The sequence below is a fragment of the Musa acuminata genome, chromosome BXJ1-7, assembly GCF_036884655.1.
Source record: "Musa acuminata AAA Group cultivar baxijiao chromosome BXJ1-7, Cavendish_Baxijiao_AAA, whole genome shotgun sequence".
Lineage (NCBI taxonomy): Eukaryota > Viridiplantae > Streptophyta > Magnoliopsida > Zingiberales > Musaceae > Musa > Musa acuminata.
In genome coordinates this window covers 28,835,595-28,858,750 of record NC_088333.1, presented here as the reverse complement: position 1 = coordinate 28,858,750, position 23,156 = coordinate 28,835,595, and the positions used below count along the sequence as shown (strand labels likewise).

The following is a 23,156-nucleotide window of genomic DNA, read 5'->3' as shown; positions in this document are numbered from 1 at the left end:
TATGTTAGGTGTTAATTAGGTCAGATTGCTATCTGTTGATTCCTTACTTCAACCTGACAGTTTGCAGGACTTTGAAGAGCTGCAGCTCAAATATTCAGATATTCTGATATTGTTCAACATTAATAATAAATTCTTAAAGTTTGAACATGTATCTTTAGTCATCATCGAACAATCGGTAGAGATCTATTATGAGATCTAAAATAGTGCTGTAGGATGTCAGAGGTGTAAGATAACCTTTCATCCTTTTCGATTTGTGATCGAGACTGGTGTTGAAGGTGTTTTTGAAAATTTTTTCTCCTTAAGGAATTGATAGATGAATTTGTGCTGTAATCTTAGCCTAAATTCGAGCTTTGACTGCTGGATTAATAGAATTTATAGCAAGGACTTTATGCAGCTTTCTATCTTATGCCTCATAAAGATTTATCATCTTGTTTAAGAATATCAATATGATAAGATATGATAGAACATTGTTTCCCTTATTCTTCATGCTATCTTATCTCTCATCTCCATCTCATTTCTCATTTAGACACGACATGAGTGGGGGGCGACGATGAAAAATCTATACGTTCTTTATATATATATTTTAACTAATTCATTAATTTTTTTTTAAAAAAATCATTATCAAAATTAATTAATAATATTTAATTTTATAAATAATAATAACAATTAAATGTTGAATTTATTACTTAGACATGTAGGGTGAAGAATTTAAATATCTAAAGGGATATATACGTGATGTCAAAGTATATGGAGGTGTCTATATGATATATTTACAACGTGGAGGAATAAATGTGCTGTTCTTAAATTTTTGAAAGAATAAATATATAGAATCCTAAATGGAAAAGATAAAAAAGCTTCTTGAAACCTCAATATCTGAGAGTCTTATAGCTAAACATTGTTCTCAGTTTGATGTAATTATCTTCTCCTTTTAAGGTAACATCAGAAGTCAAACAATTGGTACTCAGTTTGACTCCGCCGGCACAATTCTAAAATTTCACCAAAATTACAGGTTTACTGCGCTAAATCTCATAGCTTAGGCAGGTGAGGCGCCGCTTAGCAAAAGTAATGGTGCGCTGTATCCAATACACGTCGACCAACAACGTGTACCACATGGCCATAACCCCCACACTCACCCACCTCCACGTGCGTTTGACCTTCCCAGACATTCTCTTTGCCAAATGACCTCATAATATTCTAAAGTTTGGACCCAATTTCCATATATTATCTCCAAAAGCAAAAACAAATTCGCCTTCTTTTTCTCCGAGCTTCAAAGTCCAACATGGCAAGGACATGGATCACTATGTTCCAGACAGCAACAGTGGAAAGAGAACTCATTCCAATCTATATATATCCTCTTGTTTGTGCAAGAATTTAGTGTGGCCATAAGCTTGAGATCCACAGAGTTAGATAGGTTATCACCTTCTCCCTCTTTCCTCTTCTTTCTTATCTTGTCTTCATTCATGAAGGGAAAAGAGCAGCAACTCCCTATCACGGCCGCCGCCGCCGCCGCCATTTCGTCAACCTGCAAAGCTCCAACCGAGGTGCTCAACTTGGCAACCATGAAAGCTCTGTCCAAGCTCACCGGCTTCCATGCCGGTTACTTCCGCATCAGCCTGTCTCTCTGCTGCCAGGCCCTCCTCTGGAAGACCCTCAGCGAGCCGAGCACCGACTCCCACGCTCTCCGCACGGTGATCCACATGCTCCCCTCCGCCACGTACGTCCTCCTTTGGTCCGTCGCGCTCCTCATCCTCGCCACGCTTTCCGTGCTCTATGGCCTCCGCTGCCTCTTCAGGTTCCGCTGCGTGCAGGCGGAGTTCTCTCACCACGTCGGCGTGAACTACCTCTTCACGCCATGGATCTCGTGGCTCCTCCTGCTCCAGTCCGTCCCCTTCCTCCACCCGGGCGCAGCCTTGTACCGTGTGCTTTGGTGGGTGTTCGCCGTCCCCATCCTCATGCTCGACGTGAAGATCTACGGCCAATGTTTCACCAAGGGGAGGAGGTTCCTGTCGATGGTGGCAAACCCGACGAGCCAGATCACGGTGATCGGGAACCTGGTCGGGTCGCGAGCGGCGGCGAGGATGGGGTGTGAGGAGATCGCGACGTTCATGTTCTCCCTCGGCATGGCGCACTACCTCGTGCTGTTCGTGACTCTGTACCAGCGCTTCGTCGGGAGCAGCAGCCTCCCATCGATTCTTCGCCCCGTCTTCTTCCTGTTCATCGCCGCCCCCAGCATGGCCAGCTTGGCCTGGGATTCCATCTCCGGATCGTTCGACACGGGCTCGAAGATGCTCTTCTTCCTCTCCCTCTTCCTCTTTGCCTCCCTGGTAATCACCCCATCACTTCTTCTCATGCATGGCTCTTCTTTGTCGACGGTGAAGGCATGGAAATGGGAGAGAAATCTTCATAGGACACGGATCAAAACTGTCGTTATCAACCAAAAGAACATTGGATCTAGAGTTCTGATTTGACGCGGTTGCTCGAATCAACCATCAATAGGGACGAACAAACACTTGATGCATTGCCGAGATATCTCAAATGACTTCCTGGAATCCGGCATCATCAACTTTAGACGAGTTATGCGACTTCAACACGTTCATTAGTTTATTCCCTTCGTGACTGCTTTGATCCACCGAAAAGGAAAAGCGCGACCTAAAGTCAAAAAGTAAAAGCTTGAGGCTAAAGCGGGTGCAGAAGACGCAAAGTTGCGTCGCATACACGTTAGCAGATAGCGTTGGCAATAAAGAACGGAAAGATGGTAAGGCCACTAAGTAGCACAGTCCACGTAAGAAGGTCGAGAACTCGAATTCTGCAGTCCCTTTCCACCCTCCCAACTCATCAGTCGAACAAGTCGACGCATGCATGGATCTCTCTATTGGTTTCTGACGTGGACGTCGATGGCCCGTGCAGGTTTCAAGGCCGGCGCTGTTCAAGCGGTCGATGAGGCGGTTCAACGTGGCATGGTGGGCGTACTCGTTCCCTCTGACCGTGCTGGCGCTGGCGGCGACGGAGTACGCGCAGGAGGTGAAGGGAGGAGCATCCAACGCCCTAATGCTCATCCTCGCAGTCCTCTCCGTTACGGTGACCGTCGCCCTCGTCGTCTTCACCGCGGTCAAGGCCGGCGACCTCTTTCCCGGCGGCGACGACCCGTTTGCACCGCAGCGTGATGCACAGGAGTCTCGGCAATATATATATACATGAGAGAAGTGGAGATCGGTGTAGATGAGGCTGTTCGATGGATACGGTGGATCTTGTAACCATTTTGATGACGAACGAGTTCTATGTAAATTAATTAACATTTTATTTGTTAATTTCTGGGGGCAAAAAAAGCAGGTTTTATTTTATTTTATTTTTTTAATCTTTGAGATGGAATGAAGGAATAATCATAATCGGCGTTTAATAATTAATTAAAAGGGAATTCAGAAAATATTATGGAGGAACTTGCAAAAGAAAATTAAAACAAAAGGATATTTTTGGTTGCTACCTAAAATAACAATTTAAACAGCATTCAGTGAGGTCGGAACCATCTACAGGAGAAGAAGAAGAAGAAGAAGAAGAAGAAGACAAAGCTCTCCATCTAGATCTGATTTCCCTAGGCAAAAGCTGCAGGAGAGCAGCACCATGTGAAATCCATCTCCGGCCATGAACATGATATGCGCAATGGTTGAGAATATGCTCATTGGACTGGATGATGCCTCTGCACAGACTGCATTCCTCGTCCAAAAGTAAAGAAAATTTTTAAGGTGACTTGTCGAATCCTGCAAATTCCTTAGAGGTGGGTGCTCTTTGGGGATGAATAATAAGTAATTCATACATCACCACTTGATTATTTTTCTCTAACTCATTAGATATTCTTATTTATTTATTTATTTATCATGCAACAAACGATTTCTGTAATTTTTAAGTTTTTGAGTGTTTATGAGTTTCTCTCATGGTGTCTAGAGAGGATGAAAAAAATATATATATTTTAAATTTTATGTAAAAATATATTAAAAAAAAATGCTTGAGTGAAGATAACTCAAGAGTCATTGAACCATGTTAAATCTGATATATTTTTTATTATTAATATCTGTGATTTTATTTAGTCCTCTAAATTCTTTTCTTTCATCCAACATCGTCAATCGAACTAGATGATTGATTAATTAAATTAAACTATTAATAATAAAAAAAAATCAATCAATTCAATCTTGTGCTGATAGGCTTGATATACGATCGAAACTCGAGTACGGTACAAGTCTAAATGATGATATATTTTTAATCAAAGATAAAAAAAAAAAAAATACAAGACTTAACTCTGAACATACAAAGTATCGAAGCAAAAAGTGGTGTGAGAACTGAAGTGCTCAACATTTTCACCTTAAAATGTTGAACATCCTTCACTTTCAACGTCTTCATGCTGCACATACATCACTACCATCTTCTTTCTCGAAGTTAGTTACCTAACAATTCTGCAAGCACTGCACAAATCAGTACCCAAAAAGTTATATACTCTTAGTAGTTAAGGTTTGGGTTTGAAGCAAAGCCTTCTTCTCGAGGTTGGCTAAGTTTTTTACTGTGACACTCGTGGCACTGCATTTTACCGTGTGGTCGAAGCTGTCTCGAAAGAACTGAAGGTTACATGCTTAGTCCTGAAGGTTAGGGTAGGGTTTGAAGTCGGTCATTTGCAGCTTCTCGTAGTATGAGAATTAACTCCAGTTTTGTAGTATGAGAAGAATGAGGAATTTTATTTTCTTTCTATCTATCAAGATGTCAGACAAAGGATCAGATCAAACAGGGAATCTCTTGGATTCTCAAAGTCACAAGGGAGGGACAACTGCACAAGCTCTTGAGGAAAAAAAAAGCAGGAAAAAATAAAAAATCTATCATAGAAAAAATAAAAACTGGAATCAACACAATGATTACAACCTTTTTTTCTTAATTTTTTTTGGAAACATATTGCCTTCATGCGCTTCCTAAAAAGATACACAACTTTTTCTTAATCAATCGTTGATGCTACTATAAATGAACGAATGACTTTGACTTTAATAATCAAATTTATTTATTTATTTATATGAATATATTTTTTATTTATTATATATTTGGGCCATACAAAATTTTTATAAGATACATACATACATACATTTATTTATTTATTTTATTTATTTACTTAGTAATTTAAATAAAAAAATATTTTTATTTTTTAATAAATATTAAAAACATTAGAATGATAGTTAAATTTATCATAAAATATTTAATAAACTTTTGAAATTTAATTTTACCCAATAATATATTTTAATACATATTTAAAGAGTATTTATTCTATAATTATATATTCACTCAAAAGGAAAACTTTTTTTGACTATATATTAATTAATAATGCAAATGTATTCTTCCCAAACCAACCTCATAATCTTCGTAACAACTATTCTCCTACGTGGGGTTAACTGCCCACGTCGTCCGACGCTGTCCTCGATAGATGAGATTGAGACCGTCGGCGGAGCCTGACTACCCAAACCCGATAACCCAAAAGCTTATATTTGAATCCTCACCGTAGATCCGTTAACACCACTCGTCCACGCACAGAAGCCGGTTCTCTGTGCTCGTGTGTAAATGTGGTGTTTGATCCGAATCTATGTGGATCCTCATGTTTTGGATATGAAAACCTTATCGATCCGATACCCGCTAGTCTTGTGGGTTCGGACCGACCACAAAAACCCACTATAAAAGGTTGCGAGCCCTTTCAGCAACCGACTTGTTTTTCCGAGCGGTTTTGGGCAAAACCCTAACCTTCTTCCTTCCGGCGGCTGGAGTCCGCTGTACTTCTCAGGTGATACCTTTTCTCTTCTTCTTTTTCTTTTCATTGACGAATCTGATCTCTCTTTGCGAATCACTCGTGACATGATTTCCGCTTCCTTCGATGCGATTCTGAGAATTGATATTGGAATTTTTTTTTTTTTGGGTGTGGCGTCGTTATTTCCACTTCACACTAATGATTAGGTCGTCTCCTAGATCATGTGTGTGGTGCTAACACCACATGTAATTTTTTATGAGAGGATCAAAATTGCTGTTTTGATGGTAATCTCCGCGTATCTCTTAGTTCGGATTAGTATCACTTGGAGGATGATCATCAAATGCGATTTTGGGAACAAAAAACTTGTCCTTTTCTGTCCTGGTGGTCTATATGAACAATTGGTATTGTGGCATACAGAATTTCTTGTATTTCCTTTTTATCTATATTTAGGTATATGCTATTAGGCAAGACATAAGCCTTGTGATAAATTTGAATTTGATGAATTATTATCTTACGATCTACTTCGGATGTATGGGTTATCAATTGAACGGAATGCAGAAGCAGTGTCATTTCAGTTAATGTTCTTCATGATTTTTTGTAATTGGCAAGAGAAGGTAATCTATAATTTGTAATTGTTCATACTTCTGATAACTGTTCCTCTTATCTGTCAGTTCACCTAGGTATGCAACTAAGATGTAATGACAAGGTTTTTGGATAGCCTTAGACTTTGTCAACTCAGATGTAGATATGTATTATCTTGATCAGATATCTTACAGACTGCATTTTTTTTCAGGAAAGCCAAAGGTTTAAACACAAGAATTTGGTGTGGACAACTGATTGGGAGGATGGTGCAGTACAACTTCAAAAAGATAACTGTTGTCCCTTCTGGGAAGGACTTCATTGACATCATTCTTTCCCGCACACAGCGCCAAACCCCAACTGTCGTCCACAAAGGATATGCCATCTCCCGGCTCCGTGAATTCTACATGCGAAAGGTGAAGTTCACCCAGCAGAACTTCCATGAGAAACTGTCCGCCATCATCGATGAGTTCCCTCGGCTCGATGACATCCACCCCTTTTACGGAGATTTGCTCCATGTACTATACAACAAAGACCACTACAAGCTTGCTCTGGGCCAGGTTAACACGGCTAGGAACATCATTGGGAAGATTGCAAAAGATTATGTTAGGTTACTCAAGTATGGAGACTCATTGTACCGGTGCAAGAGCTTGAAGGTCGCTGCTCTAGGTCGTATGTGCACTGTGATAAAGCGCATCAGCCCTAGTTTGGCTTATTTGGAGCAGATACGGCAGCATATGTCTAGGCTCCCTTCAATTGACCCGAACACCCGTACCATTTTGATCTGTGGGTATCCTAATGTGGGAAAGAGTTCTTTCATGAACAAGGTCACTAGGGCTGATGTTGATGTCCAGCCATATGCTTTCACTACCAAGTCGCTGTTTGTTGGTCACACAGATTACAAATACCTCCGCTACCAGGTGATTGATACTCCTGGGATTCTAGACCGGCCTTTTGAGGACAGAAACATCATAGAAATGTGCAGTATCACAGCTTTGGCGCACTTAAAGGCTGCAGTCTTATTCTTCTTGGACATATCTGGATCCTGTGGTTATAGCATAGAGCAGCAGGCAGCTCTCTTCCACAGCATCAAGTCACTGTTCATGAACAAGCCACTTATTGTTGTTTGTAACAAGATTGATCTGCAGTCACTGGAAGGGCTCTCTGAAGAGGACATGAAATTGGTAACGGAGATGAAAGCTGAGGCCGCCAAAACTATAATAGCCCAAGGCGGAGACTCTAATGATGAGGGAGTCTTGTTGACTATGAGTACCATGACAGACGAGGGAGTCATAGCTGTCAAGAATGCTGCTTGTGAGAGGCTTTTAAATCAGCGGGTGGAGATAAAGATGAAGTCAAAAAAGATCAATGATTGTCTGAACAGGTTTCATGTTGCAATTCCTAAGCCCCGTGACACAAAAGAACGCCCTCCTTGTATTCCTCCAGCAGTTCTGGAAGCTAGAGCGAAGGCTAATGAGGAGAAGGAAAAGAGGAAGCTTGAGAAAGATCTCGAAGAAGAGAATGGTGGAGCTGGTGTTTATTCTGCTAGCCTAAGGAAGCATTATATATTGGCTAATGAGGGATGGAAAGAGGACATTATGCCAGAGATTCTAGATGGGCATAATGTGTATGATTTCATTGATCCTGACATCTTGCTGAGGTTGGAAGAGCTGGAACGAGAAGAGGGTCTTTGTCTTGATGCAGAGGCAGATGGAGGAGATTTTGAGATGGATGGAGAAGAATTGACCGAGGAAGAGCGAGGACTACTCGCTGAGATCAGAAGGAAGAAGAACCTGCTCATCCAAGAGCACAGGATGAAGAAGAGCACTGCCGAGAGCCGTCCTATTGTGCCTAGGAAGTTTGATAAAGACAAAAAATACACGTCTGAGAGGATGGGAAGACAGCTCTCTGCTTTGGGAATAGACCCTACTGCCGCCATCAATCGTGCACGTGGGAGGTCCCTCTCTAGGAAAGGTCGTAAACGGGAGAGGTCACTTGGCAAAGAAGGTGAAGATGGAGAAGCTATGGATGTCGATGATGAGCAGTCGAACAAGAAGCTGCGTACCAGGTCAAGATCAAGGTCAGCAAGCAGGTCAAGGTCAAAATCAAGGCCACCTGGTGAAGTCACCCCTGGAGAAGGGTTCAAAGACTCTGCTCAGAAACTGAAGGCACTCAAGATAGCTAAGAAGTCAGTTAAGGTGAGAAATAAGGCTGCACGCAAGGGAGAAGCTGATAGAGTAATTCCGAACCTGAAGCCAAAGCATTTGTTCTCTGGGAAGCGCTCTATTGGGAAGACCAGCAGGCGCTAAAGTGATATGCTAATGTGCGGTGCCGTCTCTTACTTGTTATTTAAGCATTCAATTTTGAAAGACTAGCGGGCATCATTTTCGTTATCCGAGCATTCAGTTTCGAGGTGGCATCACTTATTTGTTATTTAAGCATTCAATTTTGAAAGACTAGCAGGCATCATTTTCGTTATCCGAGTATTCATTCAGTTTCGAAGACTAGCAGCGCTTGGAGAAGAAAAGTATCAACTCGTCGTCCTTTTCGTTTTCTAATTTGTTATTTTTGAAAAGGTGGAATCTAGAAGAGTATGGTTGGTTTTGTGGTTGATAAACCATTATTAATGTCTGATGCAGGTGGAATGTCATCTGCATATTATCATGGATGAGAATGATGTGTTTGTGGACATTTTTCCCTTCTATCTTTCTTGCGATTATGAATATGAATTGTCCAATGTTGGATAAGATTTCTGCTTTGGATAGCAGACGATGCTAGACGCCACCGGTTCATGTATGTATCTTTCCTAATAATCAATTTTTCACACGGATTCCATCCGTATGACAAAAGAGTTTGGTGTTTTGCTGATTCGACGTGCAAGATCTCAAAGAGATTCCTGAATATTATTATATGCCAGAATAAAGCAGTGTTAGGGTCTAACGAACAAAACCTATCTATTGCTTTAGGTTCTGTTGTAAACATATGCAACAAATAATGTTGCTCCATGTATAACAACAAATCATAGTGACAAAATCCTTGAATCACAAATCATTATAAACTTCCTCTCACGTCGGTAAATCATAAATCATATATAAATTCACATTAAAAAGAGTAGTAATACTCCAATCATAAATCATATATCCGCATAACCTTTGTCTTGACCTACAACCCTAACCCCAACCATAGAGATGATCCCAGCTCTAAATCTCAAGTCCCATCGGTGGGTCTGTCGATCGCGATCGACCAAGTCTGATGCTGTGTACAAGAACAGTTATCCAAATTGATACTTCTTCGACCAGATTAAAACTACGCCTTGGAACACACGTAGTGTGATGCTATTCCCCTCTCCAGATGACAGATAAATTAGGAAATCATGCAAGAACCAAACAGTTGAGCTCTAATTCAAAGAACAACTGAAGCAAGTAGTTGATCAAGTTACAAGCGAGACATAAACCACCAAGATCCTAGGAAGGGTATAATTAATAGGCTACCTAATCCTTGCCGAAATCAGCACTGTAGTGAGCACTCGATTCTAGCTTCTTTGCTTCATTGAGTTTCCTGACAGCCTGAGAAAATCAATAGATGCAAAAAGATGTGTTAGCATCATGCCTTGTGATTGATTCATTGATGAGGAAATTAATATGATAAGCATGCATTCAAAACTTAAATGCACTAGTTCATATAGAAGAAGGCTACAACTTAAGAAACTCAATGAAGGAACATCATATTAATCTGTCTTGTCCATTGAAGGATGAAAGTATGACTTTAACACAACAGTTTATATTGACACAAATAACTGTAGCAACTAGCAACCATGTTGAAGACACAGCCAAGGGCAAGAATTCCGAGTCCTCAATTGGTACATCACATATCTTAAAGAGAACTAATTATATTACATAAATCAACTGGCACATGCAGAGACAACTGGTCGGATTATAACCTCTAAAAATAACTAGATGTTGAATTTTAGAAATTTATCCTAATAAAATATAACTAAATGAGAAATGACAGCATAAAGAACAATGGTCTCACATCAGGCAGTAACTGTCTACTGAAAGCGCCATAAGAAACTTCAAGACAGATGGCATCACCTATCAAACAGTTTAGGTATATTGACAAAGTACAGGAAATGTGAAATTCTATATGCATCAAATAGAACTCCTTGGAATAAAATAAGAGACTTGATAGATGTCTCAATCAAATAGTTTCCGAGTGCAACTTTCAGTTTGGCATTCTTCACCAAAGTCATTAGAAATGAAGATATGATTTGTGCTGACTAGCTTCAAGCAACTGGAAAACAGCTGGATTTGATTTTCTCGTATGGTCCAAATTATTCTTCATGATAAAGGGTAAATTACCTTCATAAAGTCTTCATGAATAACATAGTCACGTTCTGCACGAATTGCTGACATACCGGCTTCTGTGCACACATTACGAAGATCTGCTCCATTAAAACCCTGGAAAAATGGGAAGTTCACTCATAAAACAGGTTTAACGAGTGTAGAGACAAACAAAAAATGGAAGTAATTATAATTTGCTTGTGACCACAATATGCTTTGCAAGGATGAAAAACAAACTTGCCTCAGCAAGTTTTACAACTGCTTCATAGTCGATGTCACCATGTTTTGCTATACCAGCAGCATGAATTTTGAGAATTTCCATCCTCGACTGTTCATTTGGTAATGGAATCTCAATTTTTCTGTCCAGACGACCAGGACGAAGAAGAGCAGGATCCAATACATCAGGTCGATTTGTCGCCATAATCATCTTGACCTAACACCATGAGGAAAAGATAACGTCACTTAGGAACCAAGATACATATGGTACTCAATTCTTCGTAAAGTAATTTATTAAGGCATACATAGAAAAATGCTCATATTTTGATAATATAAATACAAAAGAAAGGCCATTAAAATATGATAATTTGCATTTTCTTAACCACAAATATAAATCTAGCTACTACGAAATGAGTGCATTGCCTAGTCATCTAAGTTTCCTTGGAGCTCCATATAATAGTTAAACTGCCAATCCGCTGCTCGATCTACAAAATTCCTCTTTCCTTCTTCTCCTTTTCTTGATCTTTAAAAAAGTTTAACAGCCAAAACTAATAAATTCAAAATTCAACTCTATACTGTCAAACCACCAAAAACTTTTCTCTGACCTTAACTATAAAACAGAAACCAAAACCAAAACCCCCATATTTTAGAAAATCAAATAAAAAGGGAAGGGGTTTCTCATTTAAGTTATGTCCAATATCAATATATAATCTGGACAGAAAATTTGTGAAAAAAGCTTTTAACTAGAGAGTTCTGACATCTTATAAGAAACATCATAGTTGCCATTTAAACAAACATATCCACTAAAGCCTATCGTAGCATAACGATTTGTCCTTTTCATGGACAGGATAAAAGACCATGAGAAGGGTCCATGTATTTTTGATATAAAGTCCATAAGATATTTCTATATGGACTATTATTCTGCAAATTTTGGACAAATAAGTCCAGATACAAGAGATCTAAAAGAATGTAATGTTCTTACTTCTTAGTCCCTACAACTTCGAAAATATATCTAACGAATAGATATTTGGTAATACTCGATTACAACAACAGTTACAAGCACTGACAATATTGCTAGAATAATGAGTTATACCTTTCCCAGTTGATCAAATCCATCCAGCTGATTGAGTAGTTCCATCAAGGTTCGTTGAATCTCACGATCTGCACTGGTTCCCTCACTGAACCGGCGGCCACCAATGGCATCAATTTCATCCATGAAAATAATGCAAGGCTGAGATGCATAAACTTACAATTCACATCCATGATCATGATACACTTAGTGCAAGATGAATTCATATGCAAGCAATCTTATAGCAAATCAACCAGGCAAAAGATGAGGTTTATATTTTAACCATGTTAATTGACTAAACATCCCAAACCAGAAAAAGAGAAGGTCAAAGGAATTCAAAGAGGCAGATAATTACTTGGTGATCACGTGCATAGCCAAACATCTCCCTGATCAACCGTGCACTTTCGCCTATATATTTGTCAATTATGGCACTTGACACAACCTACTCATGAACATCAAAAGGTTAAAAATATAAAAAGCATAGCAGAATGTCTTAAGTCTTAACAATAATTTACCTTAAGAAAATTTGCATCAATATTGCTAGCAATTGCTCTTGCCAGTAATGTCTTTCCAGTTCCTGGAGGACCATAGAGTAGGACTCCCTGCACTCATAAAATGAGTTGTCTAAAGAGGTTAAACATGACAATAATCATATTCAAGGTTCTGTCTTCTTAAAAGGTAGATACTCAGTAATAAAATTATCTACACCAACCTTTGGAGGTTTAATTCCTACTCTAAGGAAGAGCTCAGGATTCATAAGAGGCAGCTCAATGGATTCTCTCAGTTCCCTTATTTGATCAGATAGTCCACCTACAGCAGAGTAGCTAACATTCCCAGGGTCTTCATGGAGCATGTTATACACAACAGGATCAACCTGCAACCAAGTAATGAGCACAAAACACAAACGCATGCCGATATTTGCTCTTTAAAATCCATGATAAGAGAAAATACTGATACAACAATAATTTTACTAAATGCCATCACATATTAGTAAACCTTAAACATGCAACAATATATGATATTCAACCTCTCGTGGAAGAGCCCGCATGATGGTAAGAGTAGTCATGTCAAGAACCACCCGTGTTCCAGCTGTCAGCTTCTCTTTGTCCACTTTGCTGCGGCAGCCAACAACATACCTTGGGCCACTGCTCGCCTTCACAATAACTGGTTCATAAACATATTCAGCCCCTTAGATGGTTCACAATCAGTTTAGCCAATGTCATTAACCAAGGGTATACTTGAAAAAAGAAATTTTGTACAACAAAATTACAAGGTGTCAAGAGATGCTAGAAGGAATCATTAATGGATTATGGAAGTTTGAGCCTCAATATCAAGCCACTTCTGTCTCTCTGAAGTACATGATGACATCTAAATCTTATTTTTATGAAAAGCTTCTAAATCCATCTAAGTTTTTAGAAAATGCTTATGTCATTTGCCCAATCCAAAAAGATGAATTCGATTTTAGAGATGACTAGTTTAAAGAATTGTTTGTTAAATCTATTCAATGCCTAATTACTTATTCCAAACTTCCATATTCCAATGTTAGATTGCTAGAAGAAACAAAGAACATGGTTAGGTAAAAGGAATTAGCTTTGTCACAAACCACTACTGTAGAAAATCCCATGATCAAGGGATTCTGAATCTCATAATTAAGGAATTTTATAATCTCATAACTAAGGGAATCTATCTCCTATTTTGGGCCACTTAATCAATATCAAATCAGCCCATATTATAGGAAATGAATTAAAATGAAATATCGTACAAAATCAATTTCTTTAGTTGTACAGTTTGTAATCAGCTTATATATGTCTTCCTTTCTATACAGAAAAGATTAATGACTGAAAAAAGTTATACTCTTATGTTCATGGTATCAAGGATTGGTTCCTACAGAAATGTTTTTCTTCTTTATTTCAGCCTTAATTGCTGAAGGTTTTTTCCTCTATTCTGCCACTCTCCATATCAGCCCCAACTATTTCTTCTTCCTTGTTTGCTTGTGAGGAACCTCTGCTACTCTATCTGGAGGAGAGAAGATAAAACCAATGCTTCCATCTCCAACAAACAGCTTGGGTGACAATCCATCCTTGTTGATTACAACGCATAAACTAATCGGACAATATTTTCTTTGTTGGTCTCAGTTCGTTAAGTTGTATATTCAAGGAAGACGAAATATCAACTATTTGATCAGACCAAAAAGGCACCTGCAGAGGATGATCCCAAGTTCGATGTATGAGATTCTAAAAGTTCCATGATCATATCATGGTTGATAGACTTTATGGAACCAAAAATTAGCCAAACATATAAGTTTTTATCAACAGCAAAGGAGTTATGGGATGTTGTGGTCAAGATATTTAGATATGGGGAATTCAACCCAAGTATTTGAGATTATAAACAATATCAAAGCGCTTAAACAGGATAATTCTAGTGTTACAAAATACTTTAATACCTTGAAGACACTCTGACAAGAGCTTGATATTTTTTATGATTTTGAGCGATCATGTGGGTTGATAGTGCTCGATACATAAAAATGCTTGAGAGGAATCGAGCCCTTCAATATTTGGCAAGCTTAAACAAGGAACTAGATGAAGTTAGTGGATGGATATTGGGGAAGGATCCATTGCTATCTATTCAAGCTACATTCTCCAAAGTTAGAAGGGAGGAAAGTAGAAGACAAGTCATGATGGGATATTCCACTCCATCTATGGTTGCAGAAAATTCTGCACTTATTATGACAGCTGAAATTAATTCTTCTGCTAACGCTGTGCAACATAATCAAAAGAAAGGAGATGATAAGGGCAAAGTAGTGTGGTTTTTGCAATAAACCAAGACACACAAGAAAAACTTCCTGGAAGATTCATGGAAAACCAGCAAACTGGAAGAACAATTGAGTTTTAGATAAGGCTAATAGCCAAGGATTTCAAGTCGACAATCAGTTTGCCACCACCTTGTAGGGAGCCGAAACACCTCTGTTCAGTAAGGAACAAATTGAGCAACTATTTAAGTTTCTAAACTAGTGCCAAAATCCTAATCTTTCTCCTTCATCATCTTGCTCTTTGGTCAAGAAAAGTAATTGTTTCACAGCTTTGTCTGCTTCTTTTGGTCTTAAGGCTCCTTGGATAGTAGATTTAGGTGCAACAGACCATACGACTAGCCTTTCACACTTGTTTTCCTCCTACACACCTTGTCTTGAAAACTTTTAAAAGAAAAGTTGTTGATATATCACTTTCTTCAATAGTAGGAAAAGGCACAATTGGAATTTCAGATTCCTTTGTATTAAATTTTGTACTTCATATTTCTAACTTGTCTTGTAACTTATTGTCTATTAGCAAACTCACAAAGGATTTGCATTGTGTTGCTAAATTCTTTCCTTCTCACTATGAATTTCAGGATCTGTATTCGGGGAAGAAAATCGACAATGCTAAAGAGAGTGAAGGACTTTATTATCTTAAAGAGGACACTACTTCAAATGGACAAGCTCAGTTGACAATAAATAGTAACACTCCTAGTATTGAAATAATGTTGTGGCACTATAAACTAGGTCACCCAAGCTTTCCTTATTTGCAAAAGTTTTTACCTTCATTGTTCAAAAACAATAATAGTTCACTATTTCAATATGAAATTTATCAATTTGCTAAACACCATCGCATTGTCTTTCCTTCTCGGCCTTACAAAGAATCCAATCCATTTAGTCTTATACATAGTGACAATTGGAGTCCTTCTAAAGTGACAAATCTATTTGGAACCAAGTGGTTTATAACATTTACTGATGACCATGCATGAGTATCTTAGGTTTACCTCTTCAAAGAAAAATCTGATGCTCAAAAAACTTTCAAGAACTTTCATACCATGATCCGACATCAATTCCAAGCAAAAATACAAGTTTTGTACCTCATATTTGATTAATCGAATGTCTATCAGAATATTTAATTTTCAAACACCATTTGATTGTTCAACTCTTTTCCACCAAAGGTATTTGGATGCATTGCTTTTGTCCATATCCATAACCATCATCGAAATAAATTTGAATCTTGTGCATTAAAGTGTGTGTTCAATGACTACTCCCCGACTCAAAAGGGTTACAAATATTATGATCCTATATCGACAAAAATATTTGTCACTATGGATGTCACATTCTTTAAAAACCAAACATATTTTCCAAAATATTCATCTTCGGTGGGAGAATTCTACCCAAGAAGATTGTGTTTGGGAACTGTCTCTACCAATCCATATTTCCTTGTCAAATTCGTCTCCTGCTTTCACTCTACCAAACCTACCTAGCTAATAACTAACAAGTCCTATTGATACTCTTAAATCCAAATCTCTAACTCCACAACCCAAATTTCCAACGCCACACCATACTATTGGACAGTCTGGTTTAGGTGGAGATATCACTATGATTGCCCTTGAGCTTTGCATGTATTCAAGACAGCGGAATCTAGAAAAGGTCGATGTTTACCCTCCTGTGTACTGCCAAGAGTCTGAACTGACAACAAATCCAGACATAGACACAGGTAACTTCCTTCCTCAGATCTTGATATTCCAATTGCTATTAGAAAAGGAATTAGATCTTGTACGATGCATCCTATATCTAAATGTGTCACATCATAAAGCTTTCACTTTTTTGGTTTTGAAATTCCAAAAAATATATAGGATGCTCTATTAATTCCAGAATAGAGAGGTGGTTATGGAGGAGATGAAAGCTCTTCAAAAGGATGATACTTGGAGTGTGGTGCATCTGCCAAAGGAGAAGAATCCAATGGGATGCAAATGGGTGTTTACTGTTAAATATAAGGCAGATGGTTCTATTAAAAGATAGAAAGCCAGATTGGTAGCAAAAGGAATTACTCAAACATATGGTACTAACTATCAATAAACATTTGCTTCGATTGCAAAACTAAATACAATTCGAGTATTGTTATCTGTTGCAGCTAATTTTGAATGGTCTTTACAACAATTAGACATGAGAAATGCCTTTCTCAATGGAGAACTGAAAGAAGTACACATGGATCTACCTCCCGACTTTGAGAATTTGTATGGCTTGAATAATACGTGCAAGCTGAGAAGATCTCTTTATAGTCTCAAACAATCACCACGTGCATGGTTTGAGAGGTTCACAAGGTTAGTTCGTGGCCTTGGTTACACTCAAAGTCACTCGAACCATACAATGTTCTATAAACACTCAGAAAAGGTTGATATTGCTATTCTTATAGTTTGTGGACGATATTATCCTAACAGGCAATGATACCTCAGAATTGGAAAAATTGAAGCATATCATAGCCAAAGAGTCTGAAATTAAAGATTTTAGCCAATTAAGATATTTCTTGGGCATGGAAATAATGAGATCAAAGACTAAGATATTTGTTTCGCAAAGGAAAGACACATTGACCTTCTAAAAGAAACAAGGATGCTTGGTTGTAAGCCTGTAGACACTCCAATAGATCTTCATCATATATTCGGATGTCTTTTCCCAAAGAGCCACAGGAGATGCAATCAAATATGAGGGATTGGTAGGCAAGTTAATTAACTTATCTCATATTCGTCCAAACTTGGCATTTACAGTGTGTGTAGTGAGTCAATTTATACATTCATCACATGAAGAACATTTAGAAACGCTATATAGGATCCTTAGATATCTAAAAAAGACTTTGGGCAAGGGATTGTTATTTAAAAAGGACAATCATATGAGAATTGAAGCCTTCACTGATGTTGATTGGACAGGATCAATAAGAAATAGGAGATCGACTTCAAGATATTGTACATTTGTTGGAGGGAATTTGGTGACTTGGAGGAGCAAGTAGACAGCTGTTGCTAGAAGCAGTGCTGAAGCAGAGTTCAGAGCAGTAGCACAAGGAATTTGTGAACTCTTATGGCTAAAAATGCTTCTAAAAAATTTACGAATACCCACTGAAACTCTTACGAGACTATACTATGATAATAAGGCTGCTATCAACATTGCTCATAATCCAGTGCATCATGGTTATACAAAACATGTTGAAGTTGATCGACATTTCATAAAGGAGAAAATTAAAGAAGGAATTGTCTGCATGCCTTATATTCCTACAGAGAAGCAACTAGCAGATATTTTTACCAAAGGGCTTCAAAGTTCTTATGAGGATCTAACTAGCAAGTTGGGAATGATTGGACAATCCTATGATTAAGGGATTCTAAATCCCATAATTAAGGGATTTTATAATCCCATAATTAAAGGAAACTATCCCCTATTTTGGGTCACTCAATTAGTATCAAATCAATCCATATTATAGGAAATGAATTAAAATAAAATATTGTAAAGAATCAATTTTCATAGTTGTACAGTTTGTAATCAGCCTTTGCATACAGAAAAGATTAATGAATGAGAAAATTTATATTCTCTTGTATTGAACTACATTTCCTTCAAGAGAATTTCAATACCAATGAATAATGAAGCCTACATGGAAAGCAATGAATATGCAATCACACAATTAATTCCCAAACCAATACAATGTTCCATACAGAGCTTGGTAAGACTCTGTGAATCAATGAAAGGCAATTACAAAGAGCATGTGAAACCTCTACAGAAAGCTTATAAGGTGCTCTACTTTTAATAATATAACATACATCCAGAAAAATGTTGACTTTTCTGGTGGAACTTCTTCATACAATGGATGTAAAGAGAATCCATTGGTGAGTCTAGATACCTGATCCATACTGGTCAAACAGCACCAAGAAAAGAGGAGGAGAAGAAGAATAGCAGAATAGGAGGAAGAGTAGGCGGAGACAATGTGAAGGAGGAGAGGAGGAAGAGAAGTACCGAGATGGTGAGTGATGCAAGATAGCTAGTGGCAACCAACGGCGGTGCGCAGCGAGTGGCACACGGCACCATCGGGACAAAGAGAAAGAAAGGTTAATTGGAAAGATAGTTAACACTGTCAAGATTCAAAACTAAAAAAACACGCACACACAAATGGACCGAGCAAAGTTGCTGGGTTTGGGTGTTGGTTTTCTTGGGCAGATTGATAAATACCAGTTAATACAGACTGATTTAATTGGTTTTCAATACTTCGTCAAGGACACTGTTATTAAGAATTATCTCCTTAACCCGAGACAGACTAACCATTGTAGAGAACAATTTGGACAAGAACAATAAATTACTGTTATTGGTATACATTTGAACAATACAAGAATCACCCCAGACCAATCCAATCTTAGCTGATTTTCTTGACCTTATAAAAAGAAATTTGTAAGAGTTCACTCAAACCAATCAAATTCAATCAGAATTGGCCAATTAGTTGCTTCTAGGTGATAATAGAGAAGAATGGAAGAAGAAGAGAGAAGTTGATGCAGGTAGAGGGCAAAAAAGATAGACTATGATCACAAAGCGCAGGGGACACTACTATATTTGATATTTGTTGCAACCATCAAATTCATAAGCCATCACCATTTTTGAAATGTTCATCATTCATGGCCATAAAATCAAGTGAAAACGATGCTGGAAGCATATTGAATACAAAATGTAACACCTAATTACCTCTTAAGTTAAAAAATGTAATAAAATAGAAGGAAGATGTTATCATATTTGCAATAAACTTGAATACCATAGGCACTTTCTGCATAAAAATTTTCTTTGATTGTGTTTGTAATTTTGTATTACCTAACACTTCACATGAAGCATTGAATTTATCATGGGGTTCATCGCTATCTTCAAAATTGCATGTGAATTAATTTTGTCTTTTGCATGACATTCATACAAATCATTAAGATCTACCGTATTAAGATCTTTGTATAAATTATTCTCTACTATTTTTCAATTGGCATATGAAGTGCTATTCATATGTCTACTTATGAAACTCGACATTTTATTAATTCTAAATATAAAAGAATTTTTAGCATACAACTTCAAAGCATTTCAGATAATATTTTATAATTTTTCTAAAATTTTCTTTTGATTTTTCAGTTCAATTCAGTCACATCAATCAATCTTGTCAATCATAGCTGTATCGTCCATGGTCAATCCCGATATCAATACCAATCTTGTGAAATATGCAATAAATGATGGCACTAGGAAGACATAAGAAATGATAGATTGTTCAAGGCAGGACTGGGAAAATTATTTGTGATCTCCAATCTGAACTTCAGAAGATATTGCAAAAGAAACCTCTGTAAGTCAACAAAGAAATATATCATTAAGGGCATTCAAAGGCATGACAAAATAGTACCCACATCGCTCATTATCAAGTGGCCTAAGAACCTCTCCAATAATTTGCCCCACACTTTGGAGAGACTTTAAATCATCTTCAGTTTTAGCAAACTCCTTCTTTGAGGTCCTCGAATTCTCCCTCACTGCATTCAATTCAATCATAAGCATTATCATAGAGGTAAGAAGAGTTTGTTTGCGATGTTCAAATCTTTACCAACCCGTAACAGTCAATTAACAAAAAAATATCACCTACCAAAATGTTACTTGTGACTAGTCAGCATGTGAGCTAATCATACAAGCTTAATGCGACAAAATTTTCAACACAAAAAATACAGAGCGATTAATCATAGATTAAAGAAAAACTATAAAATACCAATTTCCCCTACCATAGACTATCTCAAGTCCATTATTCTTGACAAAAGATGCTGCTGCTGATAGCATTGAGATTTTAGCCTAGTTAGCAGCTTTCACTGGTTGATATTTGCAAATAATAAACAAATAAGCAAGGCATTTGTATAACATGTAAATATGTAAATTTTATAGTTTGAACTTGCAATTGATTGGAAGTAAGCACCATGCTTATTTGTACAGGCAACTATTTATCATACCAGCAGGCAGCCTATCTGCATACATCGTGGTCCCTGTACACATTAGGGCATGGTTTCTTTATGGCATTAATATTACTATTTTGGAAAATTAAGTACAAGTAGAAAGAAAAGCCACCTATTATAAGCTTCCATTAGCCAAGTCCATTAGTACAGAAGTTTCATAAGATGATGGGACTTTCATGCACCAATACTGACTTCTAAAAGGCATGCAACAAATTATTCTAACAGAAACTTAGTAAGATTTGGGAAAGTATCTAAAATATATGACTGGTCATGGTGCGAGGAATAAGTGATTCAAGTGAAATCAGGAAATTCCCTGTCAAAGTAAAACTGCATCATAGATTAGCACTGAATCATAGTTCACTACCTCTAGATGAATTTTTCATGCCTCCTCGAAATGAGAATTCACTAATGGGAAGCCAAATGATGTGCACTATATGCAATCACATTGATCATAGTCTACATGTTGAACGATGCACACTAATCCTTGGCATGCATGAAACAAAAAATTGGAATATTACTAGAGAATAGTTCTCATGAACATCTCCTAACTAAATCCTCTACGTATCTAATCTAATAAGTTGCTTTTCTCTAACTCAATGTTTCATCGGGAGTCATAGATCTACTTGTATATGTTGAAGTTTCACAGCTTCTTGATCCATGTTATATATGAAAAAAAATGGACTCGTACTATGGAATAGTTCTCACGAACATCCTCCCAACTAAATCCTTCATATCTATACTAACAAGTTGCTTCTACTTAACTCTTTGTATTTATCAAGACTTGGCCCCTTTCTAACCCCAATTACTTGCCTAAACCTCAAGACAGTTTGAGTTTTCTCCATTCCTCCTATTTCCATGTGGATCTTGCAGCAGTGAACTTCAAATACTTAAACGGTCTGAATGAATGCCACAATCAGCACCCATTTTTAAACGAGAGAAAAAAAAAGAAAAACTCAATTCTAAGGTCTAAATCTCCAGAACCAACTTGAATCAAGAACAAACGCCTCCCTGCCTGCTCAGCATATCTTCTTCTCTTTTCTAAGAGCTCACTGACTAGCATAACTCCGAGCCCACCTTGTCCTACAAAAACCTAGACTTGAAATAATCCACCTCTAGCATCAGGAACCACAGAATGAATATCCGATACATCTTATCAAATAATCAAGAAAAAAGAATGAATCTCCTACCAAAAAGAACTAGTAAAATCCTAGCTTTTCTCTAATTCCACCAAAATAACAAGCTATAAAACCCCCGTTTTTCAAAGTTTATACTCAATTACTCACAACAAAAAATCTCCGCGTAATCCAGAAATTTCTTTATTCACAAGAAAAGGGCGACAAGAAGAACGGAAAAGATTCCAAACCCTAACAACTACGACGATCAAGTAATTCATCACTCGGGCAGCGAAAAGACAAGAACCGAAGAGGGAGAGAAGACGAAAAGGCTGATCGTGGCAGATCCGGATACGCACGTGTCCTGAGCCTGGAATCGAGCTCTTTGTGCTGAAGGAGCTTTTTGCGGTAATCAGCGACCGCGTTCCGTCGCCGAACAGCATCATCTCCGCCGTCGCTCATCTCTTACCCGGATCGATCGTGGCTGCGGCAGCGCTTTCTACCCCCCCTCTCCTTCTAGGTCGGTCGATCGTGGAGGAGGCGGAGAGATGTGACTGGAGGGCGGACAGAGAGACCAATAACACGGAACACGAGTGCGGATCGGTTTCTATCGACTTCGGTGTGTCCTCCGACCCGATAACCCGGTAACCCGATCCGATACCAACAATGATTTCCATTGGTCACAGATAAATATCAACAAGAACAATGGGAGGTTACTATTTAAAACTTTATTTTACTATTTACAATCCTTTAGTTACTCATAATCCCTTTAAAAATAATAAAATAATATTTTATTATTCATAATTTCTTTAATTTTATTTTTACTCTCATCTTTTTCTTTCCTTCTCCGCATTCATATTTGTGTATGCTATTCTTTCCACCACCTACATGTTGAATCTCGTATTTTGATGATGAAATCAATTGATATGTATTTATATTTTAATCTACGTTTTGAGTGATGCAGGATGCTTCGATCAGGATGAAACAATTAAAGTAGAAAAAATCATGTTGGACCGGAGGAATGTGTTAGAAGATTGGACGTTGGACCGGTGGATCGGTCGACGTATCGACAGAAGGCTTCGGACTGTGGATTCAGGCATCGGGCCAAGAAGAGCAGATATTATGCCAAGGATATCGAAGTTGCGGAGTCAACTGGCCGATTGGGCAATAGGCTGTAAGAGAGGATGATGCGCCGAAGAATCGGATGAAGCGTCGAGGGACCAATGACATGTCAGACAACTTGATTAATGCTTAGTATTAATTGTCTAGATCGAAGTATGTTTTACATG

At 38.0% G+C, this 23,156-nt stretch overlaps 3 protein-coding genes across 3 annotated transcripts; 2 read left to right on the top strand and 1 right to left on the bottom strand.

Moving 5' to 3' along the window:
* Positions 1-1,360: 1,360 nt before the first annotated feature.
* Positions 1,361-3,297, top strand: LOC135679969 (S-type anion channel SLAH1-like). Its single transcript, XM_065193949.1, has 2 exons — positions 1,361-2,324; positions 2,908-3,297. Exons 1-2 carry the CDS (start codon positions 1,461-1,463, stop codon positions 3,196-3,198), a joined length of 1,155 nt encoding a protein of 384 aa, XP_065050021.1. The 5' UTR covers positions 1,361-1,460; the 3' UTR covers positions 3,199-3,297.
* Positions 3,298-5,717: 2,420 nt separating this feature from the next.
* Positions 5,718-9,048, top strand: LOC135679010 (nucleolar GTP-binding protein 1-like). The gene is made up of 2 exons (XM_065192341.1): positions 5,718-5,803; positions 6,561-9,048. Exon 2 carries the CDS (start codon positions 6,613-6,615, stop codon positions 8,653-8,655), a length of 2,043 nt encoding a protein of 680 aa, XP_065048413.1. The 5' UTR covers positions 5,718-5,803; positions 6,561-6,612; the 3' UTR covers positions 8,656-9,048.
* A 368-nt stretch (positions 9,049-9,416) lies between these two features.
* On the bottom strand, positions 9,417-22,436 carry LOC103992090 (26S proteasome regulatory subunit S10B homolog B). Its single transcript, XM_009411679.3, has 10 exons — positions 22,227-22,436; positions 20,168-20,287; positions 12,999-13,135; positions 12,684-12,845; positions 12,487-12,573; positions 12,327-12,413; positions 11,996-12,133; positions 10,928-11,119; positions 10,705-10,803; positions 9,417-9,912 (listed from the first exon to the last, which is right to left on the bottom strand). The coding sequence occupies exons 1-10, from the start codon at positions 22,327-22,329 to the stop codon at positions 9,838-9,840; spliced, it is 1,200 nt and encodes a 399-aa protein (XP_009409954.1). The 5' UTR covers positions 22,330-22,436; the 3' UTR covers positions 9,417-9,837.
* Positions 22,437-23,156: the final 720 nt, after the last annotated feature.